The sequence below is a fragment of the Procambarus clarkii genome, chromosome 82, assembly GCF_040958095.1.
Source record: "Procambarus clarkii isolate CNS0578487 chromosome 82, FALCON_Pclarkii_2.0, whole genome shotgun sequence".
In the NCBI taxonomy this organism is placed as follows: Eukaryota; Metazoa; Arthropoda; class Malacostraca; order Decapoda; family Cambaridae; genus Procambarus; species Procambarus clarkii.
In genome coordinates, this window is record NC_091231.1 from 6,414,571 (window position 1) to 6,435,586 (window position 21,016).

The window sequence follows — 21,016 nt, forward strand, 5'->3', positions numbered from 1 at the left end:
AAGTTTGGCTTCTAAACTGGCAGTGACACACAGAAAGTGACATAGAAAGGGACACGGAGTATAATTCCATCTTCACTTGACAGATTGTGAATGTCAATCTTACCTCATCAAATAAAGTTTCGATGTCATTCAGTAAACTTTTTGATCTTATCGTTTTAACATCAGTTTGCTTAAATGTAATACCCTGATGGTCCAAGGATTTCAGGTAGTATTTTTCATTCTGCTCTCTCCATATTTTGTTAAAACCTTTCTGTGCTTCCCGCCATTCCTCATCCTGGAAAAGCAGAAAATTGTAAATAAGTCAGCATAAAATGGGAATCACTTAAAGGACCTAAAACCAAAGAAATCTAAAGGAAACCTATAGGAAATTTTCCTTGTACTGATCTTTGAATACAAAAGATATATGACAAGGTCACACCTTTAATGGCTACGCATCACCATGACGCCACATGTTAGAAGGCTCGAGAACAGATACATCGAGGCCCATGAAAACATAAGGATACTGAAGATACATTAACATTGCCTTGTGGATAAACTGAATTAAACAAATCATTATTTCCTATGCCCATTTGTATTAATACTTTATTTGTATGCACATCACACTGCCCTTGAAAAGGAAATGAAGATGGGTAATTTCCTGGTTTTCTTATTTCTTATTAAATATTTTAGGCAATACCTTTGCATAGAAAGACTCTGCTTGAATGGAATCCTTGGTGCATAGGAAAGAATTGGCTAACTGACAAATTCTTTGTGGTCTGAAATAAGTAGTGTGTTTTATCAGTTTTCTTAGTAGTAGTGTGTGTTTTGCTAAATAAGAACTGAATACTGGCTTATTGTTAATAAAAATGTCAGGAAATTTGCATTCAAAAAATAAAATATAAAAAATACTGGGCATGGAAAGGCAGACGAGAATGATTCATTTAAATGTTAAGAGAATCATGGCACTAGGTTAAACAAATAGTAAGTAGGGAATGTGGCATGGAAAAAACAAGAGTAATAATAGTGAATGATCTGTAAAGTCAGGTCCTACTGGTAATACCTAAAATATGAGAAGTTGAAGCACACATTTCCCTCAATAAAACTCGCCCAAAGAATACTGAAAAATATATATTACTAAAAACAAGTTTAAGAATTTTCCTAAATGGGAACACCTTTCGAAAAGGTTGTGGGTTAAGTTCAAAGGCTGGAGCACTGGAAAAAATGCAAATGGGTGAAAGTTCGGTAATGTCAAGATCAATCTATCAAATGACAAGTTGAAATTAAAATTTTGTTCAGTAAAATTTGCCCAGAGCAAGAGAATTAATTTCCTCAAGTTATGAAAAAACAGGTTTCTCCTATTTTGTCCTAAAATTATCATAATTTCTTCCTCTATTTTAGTTCCAGTACTGTATACCTAAAATGCATTGTTAATACTGTATATGCACAAGAAGTGTGTTCTGTTTTGTAACACCAGGAAAGAAAAGAATGCAACAGAATGCTTGGAGGAGCAGATTCCATGATAACACAGGTCACCTCTGTTCCCAATTGGTTGGTTCTAGCAAGGTGCCACCATACTCAATTCTTTACATGTTATGCTACTGAGCAGCAACAGCCCAATCCCAGCTAAGAACTAGGGCTGCTGCTAATATTCAGTTAATTTAATGCATAATAATATGTACTTAAACCGTAGTCATTCACACATATATAGAATATGTTAAGCAATGATTTACATTAGCCTGAATTTCAATGCAACTTATTCGAAAATTAAGGAGCAACTTGGCAAAGGTAAGCAAATTGTGCAAAAGTCTGTCTTGTTCAAGCAATGGGTTAAGTTAGTCCCATCTCACTTGGAAAATATGTCCTTTTAAGAGATAAAATGCTGCAAGATAAAATAGCCAATAAAATTAGAAACTCAAGTTTTGGAATTAACAGCATTCTCTCTCTTGTTTACTTACACAATTGCATTATGTTATCTTCATCTATGTAGGCTTGCAGGATGCAAGCAGCAACAGCCTGGCTGATTAGGCAGTCACAAGGGAAGCTTGGCTTCAGGCTGGGCTGCGAGAGTAGAAAGACTCTCGAAACCGGGCACCATAAACCACAGGTAATGTACATAGTTGACACCTTGTTCTCTATGGGAACCACCCTTCTTTGAAAGGAAGGCCTCATGTTGAACTTTCTCCAGACACTAACTGCATTAAAGTGTTATATATATACAGTACATATATATACACTTGAAAGGGCACTTAAAATATACACCAAAGAATTCCACATGCAGATGGTTATAATATGAACAATTTCATCATGCTATAATACATTGCAATTAATTTAAAAACATTCTTTATTGAAAGAGCAAAGTGGAGGTGGAGAAAATGTAGCAGAATACTAGGTGCTGATACAATATGGAGAGAGAGAGAGAGAGAGTGCGCCTCTATGTGCTTTCTATTTACATTTAAAATGCATTACTTAATGGAACTGTCTGGCTATACATATTTACACGCACTAATTAGGCACCGTCATGAAGACTTATACAGTACCAATAAAAAAAAATCCCAACACCACTAACTGAGGCAGTGAAAAAGAAAGCATACTTCACCTATATTCATTCCTATCACACACCATACCTAAACCGAGTGTCTGCTTTACAGAGTCCCGTCTCTTACCCTCTCCCTTAATATGAGTCTTACTATGCTAAGTTTTCTTATGTGTTTGCTAAAGGCAGTCCTTATTTTCCAAATAATTATAGTTTTCAAAATTAGTGCTCATTGCTTTAGTGTAAAACTTGTTGACAAATGCTTTTGGTGCTCGAACAGGTGTGCAATTTTTAAAGGCATAATTAAATAATGGTGGAAGACAACATATGGCCACACCCCTTCAAGCACAGGAGTTCCCAGAGTACGATATAGACAGACAGATACTGAAAGAACATACAGAAAATCCTCCCTATATCATGTCCCAGTCTTAGTAAACTCAGACCAGGAAGAAGCCCTAAAGAAATCAGGGGTACACCTGAAAACCTGAATTTTTCTTTTAATTTGTGCAAAGCCACTTTATTACACGAAATATGTTTATGCAAAATCTTTATTAAACCCACAAATTTAAATTTTCAAACCAAACTGAGACTACAGACAACCACATGCTTTAAGAACTCCTTGGGGCTGAAACTGGTAAAGTTTTTGTATTGATGAAACTTGCACCCCCTTTTCCATGAGCAGCCAGCCTGCCACTGGCTGCTTCGTCTCCTCACGCTTCAGTTTGTACCACTACCACACCGCATTATCAACATACATTTTTGCTTTACTTATAACCTTTCTATTACATATTGACTTATCACTTTTACTTCTAGAGAAATATTAAACAATCATAGGGGCGCCCGACAGCTGGATGGACAGCGCTTCGGATTCGTAGTCCTGAGGTTCCGGGTTCGATTCCCGGTGGAGGGGGAGACAAATGAGCAAAATGTTTCTTTCTTCACCCTGATGCCCCTGTTACCTAGCAGTAAATAGGCACTTGGGAGTTAGACAGCTGCTACAAACTGCTTCCTGGGAGGTGTGTAACAAAAAGGAGGCCTAGTCGAGGACAGGGCCGTGGGGACGCTAAGCTCCCAAATCATCGAGATAACCTAAGGTAGCCTTAAGAAGATAAAAATCGGTTCTCTTACTAATGCTGTATCCCACTTGTTGTAGCTTCCACACAATGGGTGCATTTGGAGCTGAAATGGTGCATGGGTATTCCAAGATTGTAACAAAACTGTATATCCAACAAAGTCAAGGAATGAACACTCCAGTCTTGTGACAAATGGGAACAGGGGGCCATGAACGGGCCAGACACGGTCAGTGGGCAAACTAGGACTATCTCCCAACCATGCACCCCCACCACCCTGGGCCTCGTGGCCTGACGGACACTTGCTCGATACACCACCTGAACAATTAAATGCGAATCCTGTGCCAACTGAACCATTTTATACGAACCTTGCACTACCCGAACTTGTGTATCTGACCCAACCCAAATCAGGAAATCATTTTTGGATAAATGGCATTCGTAAAGCACGTGGCTGTCTGTATATATATGCTCTGATCATTATCAATCAAGGAAGGTATTTTTAGTCTTTATCCCAGGCCTCTTGTAACACAACCAATAATGCAGTACACAGGTATTGTGATTATCTTTACACTCACACACAAATGCTCCCTTAATACCTACAGTACATAAATATGGACATACAAAGAGGAAGAGGTGTGCATATGTGTTATGGCAAAGTAAAGAAAAAGGAAATGATGGAAGAGGCTGTGGAAGAGGTAGCAGAAGTGCTTGCCTAACAATGACTATTTTTCACTCTTCCCTCCTAGCAGTTTTGCAGCCAAATGCATTTTATTTTAAATTTCCGGCCACTTAAGGTCTTTGTTGTAGCTGTCCTGAATGTTGTGGAGTAAGATGACATTATTTCTTCTTCAGTGTATTCCACTTGCCTATCCATACAGGAAACGAGTATTTTCATAGTTGAACTAATTTGCATTTTCAGCTTTTACCTATACTGTCTTGTCCAACATTCTCTCAACTTAATGACTATCCCTATCTGATTTGTCTATTCCATACAGTACTTTGCATTTAGTGGTTATAGCATCCTCTTTTCCTTCTCTATAGTATCGAGATATATTTTCCTTGCTTGCCCTTGTTGTTTAGCAATCTCAATTATAGCACTAGTCTTTTAGTAAACCTTGGCACTTTACCTCGCTGCGAGGTAAAAAATTATAAAACTAACACACACAAACAACGTGTTGTTCCAATGCCATTGTCATTCTGAAGTATCTTTTCTGTATCTCTCATGACTCTTGTGCCGTGTGTTCTTCTCTTTCAGATATATCCATTACTTTTCTACATTGCCTATTGAACCACAAATATTTCCAGCACTTCAGGTCAATTTTGTTCCTGATAAATAAGGACTCTTCAGTGCCTTTACATTATTTCTTTTCCACGTCAGTCTTTTGTTGCTCAAGGTCTTAGTATTATGAGAATAGCTCTTTCCACTGAAACTGCAACCTCAATATTATGAGCTTCGCCTTTTCTATGGCCTTCACGCAATTTTCGATTATTTTGTCGGCCTTCAGTGCATGTCTTTTGTTTGGCAAGGGGGGGGGTTATATATTAATCACAATTACAATCCTTTTGTTCTCCACTGTTGCCATTTTTATTATGTCTGGTAGTTTGTCTATGTCTATTAAATATTCAAAAAATTCCTCAAGGCACACCACTTTCCTCCTTTCTGATTTGTCTTATCACACTGATGCTTATTTGGAATCTTATAGGGAACGAAATTCCAGTTGAACTCAGAGTAAAGAGAAGGGGTGGTTTATACTGTTTAAAGTCATACCTGCACGCCCACTATTGACAGAACATAGCTATCTAACCTGTTATGCTTGTGTTCTGCATTTCTTGTCCAGCCAGATCTTAAATACAATATTCTTTGTCACCCTCTTTTCTTCCCTTGACATATCCTGGTTTTAATACACATCACGGTTACCTTATCTTTCACATACTATTTACTCGATTATGTTCTTTCGTTTCCACCACCCTGCTTCAAATGTTATCCAGAGACAAGTCTTATCCATGACCCATAGACTATGTGCCCTGTTACTAAGGTGTTTGTCTAGGGGTGATCTAGGATGCTGGTTTGATTCCATCACTTTTCTCAAATTTTTTTTTAAGGTTTATCAACTTTTCTATGCTTTTCTAATGGATTAATTTGTGCAATCATATGGGGGTTCAGCGTCACAAGACGCTTTCAGCTTCCTTCCTCAAGATGTTTCCAGATATTTCTAATGTGGGTTTGATTACCCTTCAGGCTTCCAGGGTTTAAGCTTTTATGGCAGTTCCAAGGGGCATTGATAAGTGGAAGACAGCCCCTTCAAGTTTTACTCTAACTAGATGAAGTAGACTGTTAAACATGGCTACTTTCTTGTGGATATGTGACATATCTAACATTTACAAGGTGGATTTCTTTGCTTCCACAGATTCACTTGCTACCAGTGTAGGTAGCACTGCTGCTCATCCAACATTCTTAGCACCAGTTACAAGTAACCTGGTGTGACCTTCAACCACACTGCCAGTTCATGTCAGTTCCTCTCTAGGCTCGCCTTAAAATGGAAATGTACAGTATAATGATTACTTCCTATTATGCATTTTACTATGAGCCTGTTTTGTTGGTTCCAAACTTGACTCCAAAAAAGTCCACACTTTATTTTGCCAATTAGATTGTACTTTCACATTCTGCCAATTAGATTGTACTTTCACATTCATCCTTATCAGGGTCGACAAAAAGTGAGATTTAGCTTTTTACAATCGGTACATTTTTAAATCTCATGAAGTCGTATATTGTCATATTTTCTCTTGATTGCGTCCATGATTACTTTCTAACAGTACAATACAGCTGTTAACCAACTGTATACACACCTAGTAATTCTAATGTTTCTCCAACAAATTTCCATTTTCAACTGCTAACAACTTGCACCAGCCTCATTTTCTTCTAACTGAATGAGGCTGATTTTGCCCAATGTCTATTCACCATTGCAAATCCCATAGCCACTCACTATGACGTTGAACTTTGGGCATCATGACCGGTCTTTTGAGGACTTCTTATTTCTCATGTTTTTGCACACGCTGTGACCATGTTCTCTTTCAAAGTTTTGACATCTTCCCTTTTATTGGGGAGTCACACTCCAGTGTGTCCATCCTCAAACTTGTTCTTCCCTCAGGAGAGGTCCTCACTTGCCAGAATGATTAAACCTTAAGATACATCATGCACTCTGTCCCATTGTGGCATAAAGTTGTCACCTCTGGACTTCAAGAGTCATGTTATGTATCATTCCCCTGATCTTCAAACCAATCTCTCTCAGCTGGTATGCAAAGTGGTCCAGTTGGATGTGTTGCAGGTGTAATCACCTAGTTGTACAGTTTGCCTTCACCAGATAACTTTTTAGCACATTCTATCACCAGATAACTTTTTAGCACATTCTATCAACTTATTATTCTAGCATTGAAAAAAAAATCTTTGTGGCTCATTTAAGTACACAAGTTTCTAGATGTGTGCCCTTGTTCATGTACCATTAGGACAAATAGTAACCAATGTAACTTGCTGGGATTTTTATATTTATGTTGTGATAATGTCTCTACAGATTCTTTTCTCAACTTTAAATTTTCAGCTCTGGCAATAATATGGTGGCATTCCTCTGGACCTTCCCCAGCTTTGTTTTGCATTTAACGAGTTAAGGGTCCACAAATCCCAAAATAGGTCAGACATACGAGGTATATATATAAGGTCCTGAATAACCTCCCCTGTTCATATTTCTGGAAGGGGTTTTAATGCTGGCAAACCATTCTTGAGCAGAGGAAGACCTTCATTTAGTGTAGGTTAATGGTGACTTCTTAGCTGATCTTGCTTTACTCAGAACATATCCTGTTATATTTACTCAATGTCTGATATTTTAAAGCACAGGTTATTAAAACCAATAAGAGATTGTCAAAGTACTGGACAGAAAAAAAGAATGGAGTTCCATAGCTGCCTCAAAAGGCATGAAATAAACCTATATGGTAGAGTGATACTAGAAAATAGGATCTCATGCTATGTGGAATACCTATTGAAAAATGCTGCAAATTGGAGAATCCATTCATACAATGTTTATACAAAATAGCTTTTTATAAGCAAAATATAATGAGAGGAATCTGAAATCAGCAATCAACAATATCTGAAAGAGAAATAAAAGCCAGTAGTTAAATGTTAGTAGCAATTGTAACTAGGTGGTGGCAAAATTAACAACTGCATGATGCAAGTTTCAACAAATATAGAACATTCACATAAAATATCAAATCTTACCTTTGCTTTTAACCTTCTTAAAACCAAAGGCACTGCAACCACAGGATTCTTCTTTAATCCATCAATAATATCTGGAGCTTTATCACCATATATTCGACGAATGGCCCTTTGGTGTATTGTGGGTGAGTTTCCTCCAAGAGAGTCATCTAATCTAAATCTAGCTGCTTCTTCTGGGCTCATCCTCTGGAGCTTCTTGTGTACACCTTCTAATACACGCATCGTTGCCAAATTAGTCTCCAGCACCACATCCAGCTGGTGAACAATAAAAATTATATATTTAGTAAATAAGCAAATAGATGTATCTTAAAATCAAACAAAGCACATACATAAAGTGGGATATCTTTCAAGGTATTGTGATGTTTATCTAGAACAAAGCAGTGTCATGAGGAACCCTGACACCAGATTATATTACCAAACACCACAGAAGATTACTCCAGTACCCACTGATCTGATACTGGATTAACCCCTGGGCAGCGCTTGGGGTTATAGTCTGCAACACCACGAGGCGCATTTAAGATTGTTAAAATGTGTTCCCCTGATCATGGGAAAAATAGTAATAAAGAATTTGACATATTTTAGCCACAATGGGATGAGGACATCTGGCAAAATTGAGGCATTGACAGATTACGCGTCCCACAGTAGTCTTCTCCGCCTGAGCTCACAGGCAGGAGCTGCCACAAAGATATTATTACCTAATCATTTCAATGTCTCCAATTGATTTTTTTTTTTGCAGTAATATTATTTAATTGTGTATAGTGTGATATATTTATATAATAAAACTAGCAGTACCCGGCCAGTACCCAGCTCAGCAACGCATGTGCGTTGCTGAGCCACAGCAACCTTCCCTGTCCCCCGTCCTCCCCCCTCACCCGTCTCCTTGGCCTCCCAACCATTCCCCACTCCACCGTCCCCTCGTCCTCCCCACCATTCCCCACTCCTCCATCCCCTCTTCTTTCCTACCATGCCCCACTCCCCTGTTCCTTTGTCCTCCCCACCATTCTCCATTCCCCCATCCCCATTATCCCAAACTCCCCCGTCCATCCCCACTATTACCCCCTCCCTTGTCCCCTCGTCCTCCCCACCATCTCTCACTTCCGTCCCCATCATTCCCCATTCCCTCGTCTGATGCTTTCCCAAATGGTCTGATGTTCTATCAGAAAATTTGGAACATCAAGTGATCTGATGTTCCCATCACTGAAATATAAGAAAAACAGTTCAAAAATGAAATGAAAATATGAAAAAATAAAAAAATAAACTATACTCACGAAATGAACGGTATGGTAAACAACACAGTTCAATTCCAACGCAATTCACACAAAATAATTAAATAAAAATCTACGAAAATTCAATTTATCAATGCAATCAGAAACACTGAAATGGAATTGCAACATATTTAGCATGTGTGTTGCTCTTACATACAACAGATGGCGTTGTTTAAAAAAAAAAAAAAAAAAAAAAAAAAAAAAAAAAAAGTTTTTTCCTGTCACAGGCGAGTGGAATGCATGTATATAGTGGATATATAAAAAGACGTGCCTATTCGAATGCAACGTTGTGGCAAAATTTCAAAGTAATTTTAAAGAGGTTTTGAAGATTTCCCTCACATGAAAAACACAGTTTTTCAGAAAAAGCATGTTCTTTTACTGTCACAGACGTGACATCTATATAGTATGCATATAAAACCTGCTCGGATGCGAAAGGAACGTTGTGTGAAAATTTCAAAGCAATCGATGAAGAACTTTTGGAGATTAGCGGTTATGCACAAATGAACATTTCCATTTTTATTTATATAGATGTGTGTACCATCGCTATACTCAAAAGTATGGTGTGCATATTAGTAATTCCACTATTATGTTCATGAAACAATAAACAAACAGTTTTACTGTTATTACACTATATACACACATTATATATAAGCAACTGCACGTTTTGTTCACTATAGAGAACTACTTAGTTGGTATGAAGAGTCCGAACAATAAGAGTGGGCTGCCACACCCAGCCAGCAGACGCTACCTCCCTCCCTCCTTCCTTCCTTTAACCCCTCACTCGCCAACATTGCTGCTCCCACCATACTGTTTTTTCTGTTAATACACTATATACACACATTATATACATGCATCTACATGTTTTGTTCATCATAACTGTACAACCAAGCTGGTATGGTGTCTGGACAACATAGTGGCCACAAAAAACTGCATGACAAGGACACAGCAACTAGCAGACGTCACCACCCCTCACCAAAATGGCTCCTCCCAACATACTCCTTTTGCTGTTATGACACTATATATACACACAAACATTACATGTAAGTATCTACATTTGTGTTCACCATAGCGAACCACTGAGCTGGTATGGTGAGTCAAAACAACAAGAGTGGCCACCACACACCAGCCAGCGGACACCACCTCCCTGCCTTCTCACCAAGATTCCGCCTCCCACCATACTATGCACATTGCTAATTACCACAATCCTGCTATTATCAGAATCCTGGTCACTAAATCCTATAAATTAATATTTTTCCACAAGTTTATTTAGTAAAGGAACATGAGAAATCGATTCAGGATTCTTAGATGGACCAAACAATGGTGGTGTGCTGTGGCTAGCCCTATGAACATCTTGAGCAGCATTGTGTTCACCGATATCTGAACATTGTATATAGCCTTTATCACAGTCAGGCTCCTGTAATACTATCATGGCTAAATAATAGCATTTACATATATATTTTTACTTTTTTTATGCAATGCTGTGGTCACAAGCGGAACATCAGTGCTGTTAGCTCATGATGCATGCGCCAGCCTTGGCTGTTCATTCTGTACCGAGGCTCTTGCACCAGGGAATGTTGCCCACGATTTTTTTTTTTAATGGTGTCTTGTTTTGTCGAACCCTGAGGAAGCTGATATGAATCCCGTGTAGCCATGGGACTTTTAAATCTTACGCGGTACTCCCAACCATTCATAGCTGTGGTGCACCATCTTGCAATAGTTACTCACCCCAGCAATATATGTATTGTTCCCTTTAAGGGTTAACATGTAGATAAATGTTACAAAGGAAGATGGTTCTAATAATATATATATATTTATACTGGCAAAATCCTTTAGAAATGGACGATTTCCTTAAGTTAAACATTGTATTCTCATTCATAGCTCGACGGGTACTTTATTTATGTACGCAAGAAGGGGCAAAGGGTTGCGAAATATGTTGGTGATTAAGTGATATATTCTTGCACAGATACTAGCATGCATAGTATTTTGAGCAGGTATCTACAGACCTGTGGTATCACCTTTAGAGATGAACCTCTTTTATCCGATTGTTTTTTCCTAAATGTTATTAGATATATTTAGAATTGCACTAACAAAAAGTACATGGCAAAGCCCAAAGCCCATTAAACAAAATTTAGGATTCTGATGAGACAGGTTCAGTATCAAGAAGGGAATAAAATTCTATGCTTACGTTCAAGTGGAAATCTTGCCCAAAGATTCAGTGGCACTGTCCATTATTCTCATCATTAAAATGGGGATTACTCACCAAGTCATTTTATTTTATAAGAAAATATTCCATCGGAAATGGAAGCATGCAAAAGCGAGTAAGATTAAGGAGGGGAAGAAAACATTGTACTAGTTACTGGTATTATTAATTATGCTCTTGGTAGTAGAGATTGGGAGGATAATGAGGTGAAGGTAAGGGACATGAACATGCAAAATGTTCTTCAAATTTATCATGCTCCTTTAAGTAATCATTACACAGACAATGAACAGGATGGTCAAGTACAGTACCTCAAATCGTTCATCTTCACACCGATATATATATTCTTCATACTGTGTTTTACGGGAGGTGACAAAAGTGGAGTCCTCTGACCAAGATGGAAAGGAAACCCAAGTATCATTTAGAACTTCTCTACAGAGACTTGTTCGACCAGAGCACTTGGGTTGTGGGTAGGATTTGGGCAGAGCACAGTAAGATGCTCCTAGTCTCTTACACGTTGTATAATCTGCAAGTTTTAAGAATAAGGATTAGGGGGAAAAAGTAATATTTTAAGTTGTTAAAGTTATAAGATGCTAACTTTATTGTATTAGTCACAGGTTAGTACATTAATGGTAAGTTTCCCCATTATATGCAGTAAGTTTTATTCAAAACCATTTAGCATATAATACCATAACAGGAAAATTAAAATGTTTAAATATATGTAACTAATTTAATCTGATTGATAACAATACACTTTCAACACCATTTCTAAGCGATTAAAATTCTGGATGCGTACAAGATTTTCCTGATGCAGTCATATATAACATCACTAGAGAACAATGTGTCTGACAGGCCAATGCAACTGTTCATCTTGTTTCTGTTATAATACACACAACTTCATTTTTATTTGAGATAATTTAATGGGTTAGGTGCATAAAAAAAATTGAATTTTTTTATGCAGTATTAGTTATGGGCCTATAAGGCGTATTAAGAACTGATTATGCATGCCTTCGCATTGCATTGGTTTGCTGATAACACAGATTGCTATTTTGACATAAGTTGTTTAATTTTGATGACAGTTAATTGGAAACATTTAAGATCCCAGCTGGGCTGCGCGAGAAGAATAACTAAATATTTCCTGAAGTGTTAGGAATAAAATAACTAAATTTCACAACTTCATCTTATTCTTGATAAGCCTTGTTTAGATTATGCAGTTTGATTTTCCTCACCATCTATAGCACGGATATAAATTCACTTGAACGAGGTCAGAGAAGGATTACAAGTTATTGGTAACATAATAGATGCAAGACCACTTGATAGTTTCAACCTTGGGTTACAAATCTACAAGAGTTTGGGTGAATATAAACGGCAGCTGCCTTGTATGGGCTAATTCAATTATATATTCATGCAATTGCAATCATAGCTGAAAATTACTTACCTATTTCCATAGCCAAATCACCGCTTATTCTCTCTTGCTTTGCGACAGACGAAGGGATTATATCAGAGTTGCCCAATGCTCCTTCACGATACCCCACAAATTCCTGCAAGAAAATGTTGTAATTGTGTATAGATGAAAATCCTGTTTTATCGTGCAGTTACTTCCTTTTACCTTACATACCTTTCTATTTATGCAAAGCTTTCTTAAGTTCTCAGAGATGAATAAGTTATTCAATTTTGAACCAAGCAAGTGTGCAATATAAGCAGAATTACAGTGTATATACAAAGCTACTTTCCACCAAGTTCATAGTTTAAATGGAGAGGATTTATGAAGTCCAAAACAACACAAGATCAATGAGCTATGAATCCCTGACACCAAATTCAACCAACTCGATTTATATTTTGAAAAAGGCATCGCAGGGCAATAACCAACACCACGGAAGAATCAGGATTAATGGAAATATTTCTTGGGAACCCTTTACTACATTAAGATTTAATATTACTGACATTATAGCAGTTGCCCTCTCCAGCGTCTGGATACCCATGTTCCGACAGTCATTCTTTGGAACCACTGACCGTTAAGGTTTAATATAATTCTGCAAGGTACCATGGTATGTGTAGCATATATCGACGATATTTTCAATTGATTTGAAGATGCTGTAATTGGTTTCAGTGCTGTGATACTAGAGATTGCCCAAATTTTAATGTCGGTGTTTGTGCATATTGTCTATTACATTATAGTTGTAGAAGAATTGTCAGAATCAGCTACAGATAAGCTACAGTGACATCCTAAAAATTAAGAACATTACATCCGCCAAAAAACAATTGATTAAATAAAAAATAACCCCTAAAATTTTACAAATAAAATGTAAGTAATTTATGCAAGCACTAAGTAATGAGTCAAAGAAAACAGAAACTTATAATAATAATAATATTTATTCCAAGATTCTTATCAGTTAACTTTCATATTTCACTATGCTTTTGGATTATATTCAAAGAGTTTCTGGCCTTTTTCTGGGTTTGTCCTGCACAGTTGCAGGAACAATATGTCATTTTAAAAACTGATGTCTAATAACCACTGACCGTTCGGATACTAACGACTAACTTGTGCCATTGCAGGAAGGTTAAGCTCTTTTACTTACGTGTTCATGTACCTGAAACACCAATTTTTTCAATAGTCTTCAAATTATTATAATTAACTTTTAAGAACAGAACAGTATCTTTCAGCTCTCCAGGCAAACTTGATGACATCAGAGTGTAATAAGGAAATAACCAAAGATTGGCCAAGTGAAAATTTAGCATTTTTATATTACACACACATCATTATTACTCTGTTTCACGCTGTGATGTTAAATAGGTGTTACTCCAGCTTGTCTTTAACCATAACAAATTATTAAGGCATATATAATGTCATTAATATACATGTTATTTACATTTAAATTTTTTGGGTATAAAATACTATAAAGACAAACTGGTGCACTTGTAATCTTCATTCAATGAACAGGGTCTAGTATTGACTGATCAAGTGGAGGGAGATGCTATTTGTACTGTACAATATCAAAATTTAAATTACTAAAATGTAACGAAAAAGTGCAGGTCAATAAAAAGAAAGGCTTATATACTGATCATACATCTTTCAATAATTAAATCCTTTAACCCTTAAACTGCGCATGGCGTATATATACGCCATGAGTAACATGTCCCACGGTGCGCATGGCGTATATATATGCCATAGGGTACCAGACACGATTCAAATGGCCCGTGGCTACACTGGGTTCACATTAGCTTCCTCAGGGTTCTTGTAAACAGACGCCCTGTTTAAAAAAAATTGTGGGCAATATTCTCCGGTGTGAGTGCCACAGTACTGTGGGAGCAACCAAGGCTGGCGCACACGCAGCATGAGCTAGCAGCATTGCTGTTCAGCTTGTGACCACAGCATTGCCTAAAAATGTCAAAATAAATATGTAACTGCTATTATTAGCAATGACAGTATTACAGATGACCCCTAACTGTGATAAATATGACCAGGATTGTGATTAGCGCTGTGGGAGGAGTAATGCTGAGGGACAGAGGGGTAGAGCATCGTTTAGTGTGTGGCCACCTGTTATTGTCTGCATTCACCATACCAGCTCAGTGGATTTCTATGGTGAACATAATGTAGATACTTACATATAATGTGTGTATATAGTGTAATAACAATGCAAACAGTATTGTTGGGGGAGAAATTTTGGTGCATGTGACCTTGAATGAGTGAGGGAGGCAGCCACCAGCGTGTGTAGCGACGACTCATAAGGCCTGAACTAACTACATCAGCTTAGTTGTACAGTCGCGTTGAACAAAACATGTAGATACTTATATATAATGTCTGTATATAGTGAATAAAATAAAATACAGGATGGTGGGAGGAGAAAGTGGGCGAGTGAGGTGTTGTTGAGGGAATGGCAACGAGTGGCTGGCTGGTGTGTGGCGGTCACTCCTCGTTGCTTTTCCACTCATAATACCATCTTAGTGGTTCGTTATGGTGAACAAAACATGCAGATACTTTTATATAACATGTGTATAGAGTGTAATAACAGCAAAACTATTTGTTTATTGTTTTATGAACATAATAGTTGAATCACTAATATGCACACCATACTTTTGAGTATAGCGATGATTCACCCCTTTTATTTTATAAATCTAACACACTATACATTATTGAATAATATTACTGCAAAAAACTATGAAAAAATCAGACACATTGAAATAATTAGGTAATAATATCTTTGTGGCAACTCCCACCTGTCAGCTCAAGTGACGCTGAACACCTCTGACGACCGCTTTGTCAATGCCCACATTTTGCCAGACTTCCTCGACCTATTGCGGCCAAAATACGTCACCTACAATTTTTTTTCTCCCCATGCTCAGGGAAGACAAGTTAACGTTTTTAGAAGACGAAATAATTTTTAATTTTTTTTTTTTTGCGCACGGGTGTAAATGTCCTCAGGACCCCTTAGCAGCTTAAGGGTTAATATACCGGGTTTATAAAAATTGGTAATTTTATACATTTAGTAATCAATGTTTAGCTTCAATCACTTATGCTAAGAGTAGTTTAGCTGAATAAGAAAATACTCTTGAGACGTTAAATTTCCATGTAACCTTGACGAGTAAAATGACACCAGTAATAATGTAATCGAGCATACACAAACCTTGAACCATTTGATAAGATCGGGGAACTTGGCGAGAAAGGGGTGGATTAGTTGTACCAGCTCTGAACGAGTAACGATTTCTTCATTGTACAATGTGACACATCTTAAGAAATTGTGGTAAGTTTCTTCGTGGCGTAATGCTTTTCGAACCTTAAAGAGACAAGATTAAATTTAACATGACAAACTAAACACTGTTTTACTTAATCCCATACATTGTATCATTACCTTATTACCACTTTATTCCTATAATAAGCTACTTTAACACTATCGCCCACTATGGACACCGCCCACGTCCACTTTTTTTTCTCTAGAGTCCGAGTGTGCTCGCGTCCAATACAAAAAATATTTGTATAAAATTCATTTTTTATCCGATCGTCTTGGGGATAGTTTCAAAATGAGTGCATTTAGAGTGCGCACAATTTGATACCAAAATGAAAGATGTAACACGAAACTTTATGTCAGAACACTTGAAAGATTATGAATACGTTTTTGATCAAAATTTAAAAATATTTGTTAAAATTCTATTGTGCTATTATTATGGGACTAGTTTTAAAATGCGCGCCTTTAGATTGCGAACAATTTGATACCAAAATGAAAGATGTAACACGAAAATTTATGCCAGATCACTGGAAAGATATAAATAATTTTGTGATGATGAGCGTCCAAAATCAAATGTTTGTTAAAATTATATTTATTGCTCTATTATTATGAGACTAGTTTTAAAATATGCGAATTTTTATTGCGAACAATTTGATACCAAAATGAAAGACGTAACACGAAAATTGACGTTATCAAACTGAACGAGTATACACATTTGGCTGCGATGTGCAAATTGGTGCTCATTCACGGGGTAACTTTAGGCATTGCTAAAAGGGAGTCATGCTTGGTTTTTGGACAATATATGCATATACAACGTCTGCAGATAATTTTATTGTGAACACAACGATACCAAAACGAGCCATGTAGCACGAGAATTAAGGTGAGAAAACCGAAACGAGTATACACATTTGACTGATTTTGTGCACTCACGGGTAACTTTTGCCGACTTTAGGCTTTGCTGTAGAGAGTCACGCTTGGCTTTTGGACCTTATATGCATATACACCTGTAGGTAATTCTATTGCGAACACAATGATACCAAAACGAACGACATAGCACGAGAATTAAGGTGAGAAAACTGAAACGAGTATACACATTTAGTGTCGCCGAGCGCTCGCCAGCACGTTCACCCGCACCGCCAGGACTACTTTGTGCACACAAGCGGAGCGCACGCCCGGGGCGCGAAAGTGTTAACTTTCATCTCTTAAACAATGTCTGATGGAATGAATGCTTCATTCCATCAGACAATTACTTTTAATCTAATTACGTATACCATAACATTAAGAAAATTATTTCTTCAAAAATTCATGTTCACCTAAACAAAAGTTAAAAATATAATAAAAAGATGTACCTTGTCAAAGAAGGCGTATTCTGCGAGAGTTGCATACTTGCCAGCTTCAGCAGCACTCATATCCTTCAGGTACCCAAGTTTTGGCTTCTTCACAGGTGGCTGGGCATGAGAATGGGTGTGGCCTTGCGTTGGACCCGAGTGTGGACGCTTCAATTGATGGCCAAACATGGGAGAGGTTTTGTTTGGCACATTACCGGGCCCACTCACCATGTTATTACCTGAACCCACCCCACAACTGCTTTTTATATTGGATTTCTTCACCGACGTGTGATCATTGCTTACCGTTTTATTGCCCTGCAGGGGAAAACACATGTGATGAGGTTTGTACACATATACAGAAACATCAACAAATTTAACCGCGGATATGATATGTAAGACCGTATAACCACTTTTCAAGATGTCGAGTTGTTAAACTATATTAATATATACACATTCTAACAAAGTTTCCACAATAACATTTAACTGAAACTGAACGAAAAATCTTGGATTTGGAAATTAAGAGAAATTAAATCTATTCATTTAGAGACTGATTATATCATAACCTACCCCATGATGAGTTCGATATTGGTCCATAAAGTCAGAAACAGCCGCCTGGGCTGCAGAATTATTTGTGGCATCAGGGAGAAACTGACCAAATTCTTGCAATAAATCTTCTTGGTTCTCAAACAACTTTGCAACCTATTGATAGAGAAAAATGGTCTTCATTACAAAGAGCAAATCAGACCTTAAATATAACCTACTCACCTTTTCACCCAAAGTCTGAAACGTTCAAAGCTTGATATGTAATACAGAGGACTATGGCCGAAATATAAGCAAAGCTTTTTTGTTACAGCTGTGTAAACTGATCAATGAAAACATTTCTGCTTTTATTTCTTAATTAACATGAGTAATTAATGATGAATGTTGAAACATTCAGCTATCATGTACTATGCCCAAAATGCTCTGCATATTATTAGCTTCATTTTATCTACTCTGTGGAATTGCTGAGCGGGCCATGAGAAACCCAGAACGTTACAGTCAGGAGTAAAATTGGGTGTTAGTTCTGGGGGATCAAATGTCCCCACAGCCCGGTCTCTAACCAGGATCAGATAATCAAAGTGTTAAAGAAAGCAGGATTTGGTTCATTTGATAAAGACTCCTAGCTATTGGTGTTTATGCAATTATATTTTTGTACAATCTAGTTCACTCTTATATTTGCCTTCCAGTATATGAACCAGATTTATTCCTTTAAAGACAAATTTGCCTATCAATCTGTAGAAAAAAAAGCTCTAAGAGTACTCGAATCTTTTCTTACCTTTTCATACACCTCGGTCTCTGTAAGTGTTCTAGTGGGTATGGATCCTCCATCTTTTAAGTGTCGTTGCTCTTTCTGGTAGGTGTGAAGGATTTCTAGGAACTGTTTGTATATGTCGGGTTGCCCTTGAAACCGTAACTGAAAAATATAGTTCATTAATTTGCATAAAGTTATTAACTCCTTACTTGTTACAAAAATATTTTGACTTGATAAGGGTCCAGAACAGACTGAAATGTAGTCAAATTCTTTATTTTCAGATTTATGGGTTGGGTATCTAAAGACTGACTGCTATGAAAGAATCATTTTGTGAAAGTTAATTACCTTCATCTTTAAGGCAGGTATTATCTTGGAAATTTGTTTTATTAGTTCTTAATACAATTAAACTTTAACGTGACTTTAAAAACACTTACCTTAATCTTATTAACATAATTGATGGCATGGTTGAACTCGACAGGTTGCGCTGGAGGTTGGTGGTGGTGGTGGTGGTGTTGGTGTGGTGGGGGAGGCTGGGGCTCACGACTGGGGTGCTGGGGGGCAGTGTTGGTTGAATGCTGTGTACCACCTGTAGTATTGCTTGTGGCATTTGAGTTGCTGCCAGAATTCGTGCCAGTGGGGGTGTTGCTGCCAACACTAACACTGCTCGCTACCTGAGTGACATTTGTAGTTCCTCCGCCAGTACCAGTACTAGTGTTACCACCGACACCACCACCACCACCCCCAATTACTCCAACTCCCACTCCTACCCCAACCCCAATCCCAACCCCTACCCCTCCACCACCACCACCACCACCTCCCCCTGGTGTTCCACCACTGCCTCCTCCACTCCCAGGCCCTGCACTACCTCCGCTTCCAGTGTGGACATTATGAGTGCCAACTAAACTCGGACTTGTATGTTGTGTCACACTAGCAGGTAATGCAGATCTGCAACAGCACACAAGAGATAAAATTATTAGCATTAATTGATAACCAATTTTTAAAAAATCAACTGTTAAATAGAATCTGAAAACGACAAACATTTCTCAATTAGTTCTTTCACTAACCATCGTCATGTTTTTGAATACTGAAAAGTGACAAATTATTCAGTAATTTCTAAAATTCTTCATGCAGGATTGATGCCACCGCCTCTCCCACAAAAAAAAAAAAAAGCAAAAGTCTTCATTTGTCTGTAAACTGAATATAAAGCATTATTTGCCATATGAACAGGCACACAACAGTTCGATATGACAGATGGAGAAGAAAGCCCTACGTGTAGGACAAAACAAAATTTAATTTGAGATTAAATAAAAAGAAATGTCTATCAATAATGGAGTTTTTGTGGTAACATTTGAGAGAATTATATATTGACCTGTTTGGTAAGAATGCTCTCCTTAAAATTCATTTAAATCCTCCTCAAATTACATTAAGCAAGGATGAAGAATGAGATAATACCTGCTAAAAATCAGATGCCAGTATTAATATAGGAAAAAGGGCATTAGACTGACTGTCTGACCTCACTAATCACACATGAAAAGTTATAAAGTATTTATTGTTTTTCAACTTTGATTACTGATTTTCTCTGGCTGCACTTCTCCACCTCAGCATTGCCATAAAAAAAAATGATATCCCCCTCCATTTACTTGTACTTTTCTATCTTTATATTCAAATTAATAAATCTGCTGGTAAAAGTAAAATAGAGAGATTACTATACATAAAGATTTGAGACACTTCGAAGACCTAAATAGAACTGAAAATGACCACCTACAGTTCAATTCTGAGAATTACTACCATCATTAATTAAAATTAAATTGCCACAACAATTAAAAGCCTCAGAAAACATAAATATTAAAGTTGTAAAGTATGAATGTGAAAAGAATCTACAAATCAGAAGTAGGGCTCTAAACCCAGGAAAAAACTAACTAGATACAGTACTAAAAAATATATCTCAAAGTGTTAGTAATAAATGAAATTTAAGGTTACCCTTTAACTTTCTTTTCCTTGCAAGATCCCACACTTGGAATATGCAGTACAGTTTAGGCACAACACAATGGAATGAATATAAATTTTCTGGGATATACAGGCAGCCCTCAATTTGCACTGTGGTTATATTCCTGTAAAATGCACATAAAGCAACAAAGCATACATCAAACTTTACAGTAAACTGGAAAAATGGCATTTCATTACCAAAACTTGAGACAGTCAAATTTGTCCACTCTTTACTGAATAGAATATCTGAGCCCTTTTTCCAGCCATAAATACAATAATGATTTCCAAAATGCTTGTAATGTGCAATGATACAAGAAAATAAGCCAACAGGTTTCTAAATATAAAAATGAGGCTTGAATGGGAGACCGCTACAGAAAAG

General features: G+C 37.3%; 1 protein-coding gene across 27 annotated transcripts in view; it reads right to left on the reverse strand.

The window, feature by feature from the left end:
* Window positions 1–21,016, reverse strand: part of Sin3A (SIN3 transcription regulator family member A) — a 107,528-nt gene that overhangs the window by 19,834 nt on the left and 66,678 nt on the right. For 26 of the 27 annotated variants that reach the window (XM_069316019.1, XM_069316029.1, XM_069316026.1 and 23 more), the window contains 9 exons: window positions 19,086–19,596; window positions 18,676–18,813; window positions 17,928–18,059; window positions 17,382–17,675; window positions 15,934–16,083; window positions 12,747–12,849; window positions 11,620–11,834; window positions 7,850–8,101; window positions 104–274 (listed from right to left, as the gene is read on the reverse strand). In XM_069316019.1, coding sequence (XP_069172120.1) covers window positions 104–274; window positions 7,850–8,101; window positions 11,620–11,834; window positions 12,747–12,849; window positions 15,934–16,083; window positions 17,382–17,675; window positions 17,928–18,059; window positions 18,676–18,813; window positions 19,086–19,596 — 1,966 coding nt within the window. The remainder of the gene's footprint in view (window positions 1–103; window positions 275–7,849; window positions 8,102–11,619; window positions 11,835–12,746; window positions 12,850–15,933; window positions 16,084–17,381; window positions 17,676–17,927; window positions 18,060–18,675; window positions 18,814–19,085; window positions 19,597–21,016) is intronic. The other variant, XM_045752020.2, reaches the window with a different exon arrangement.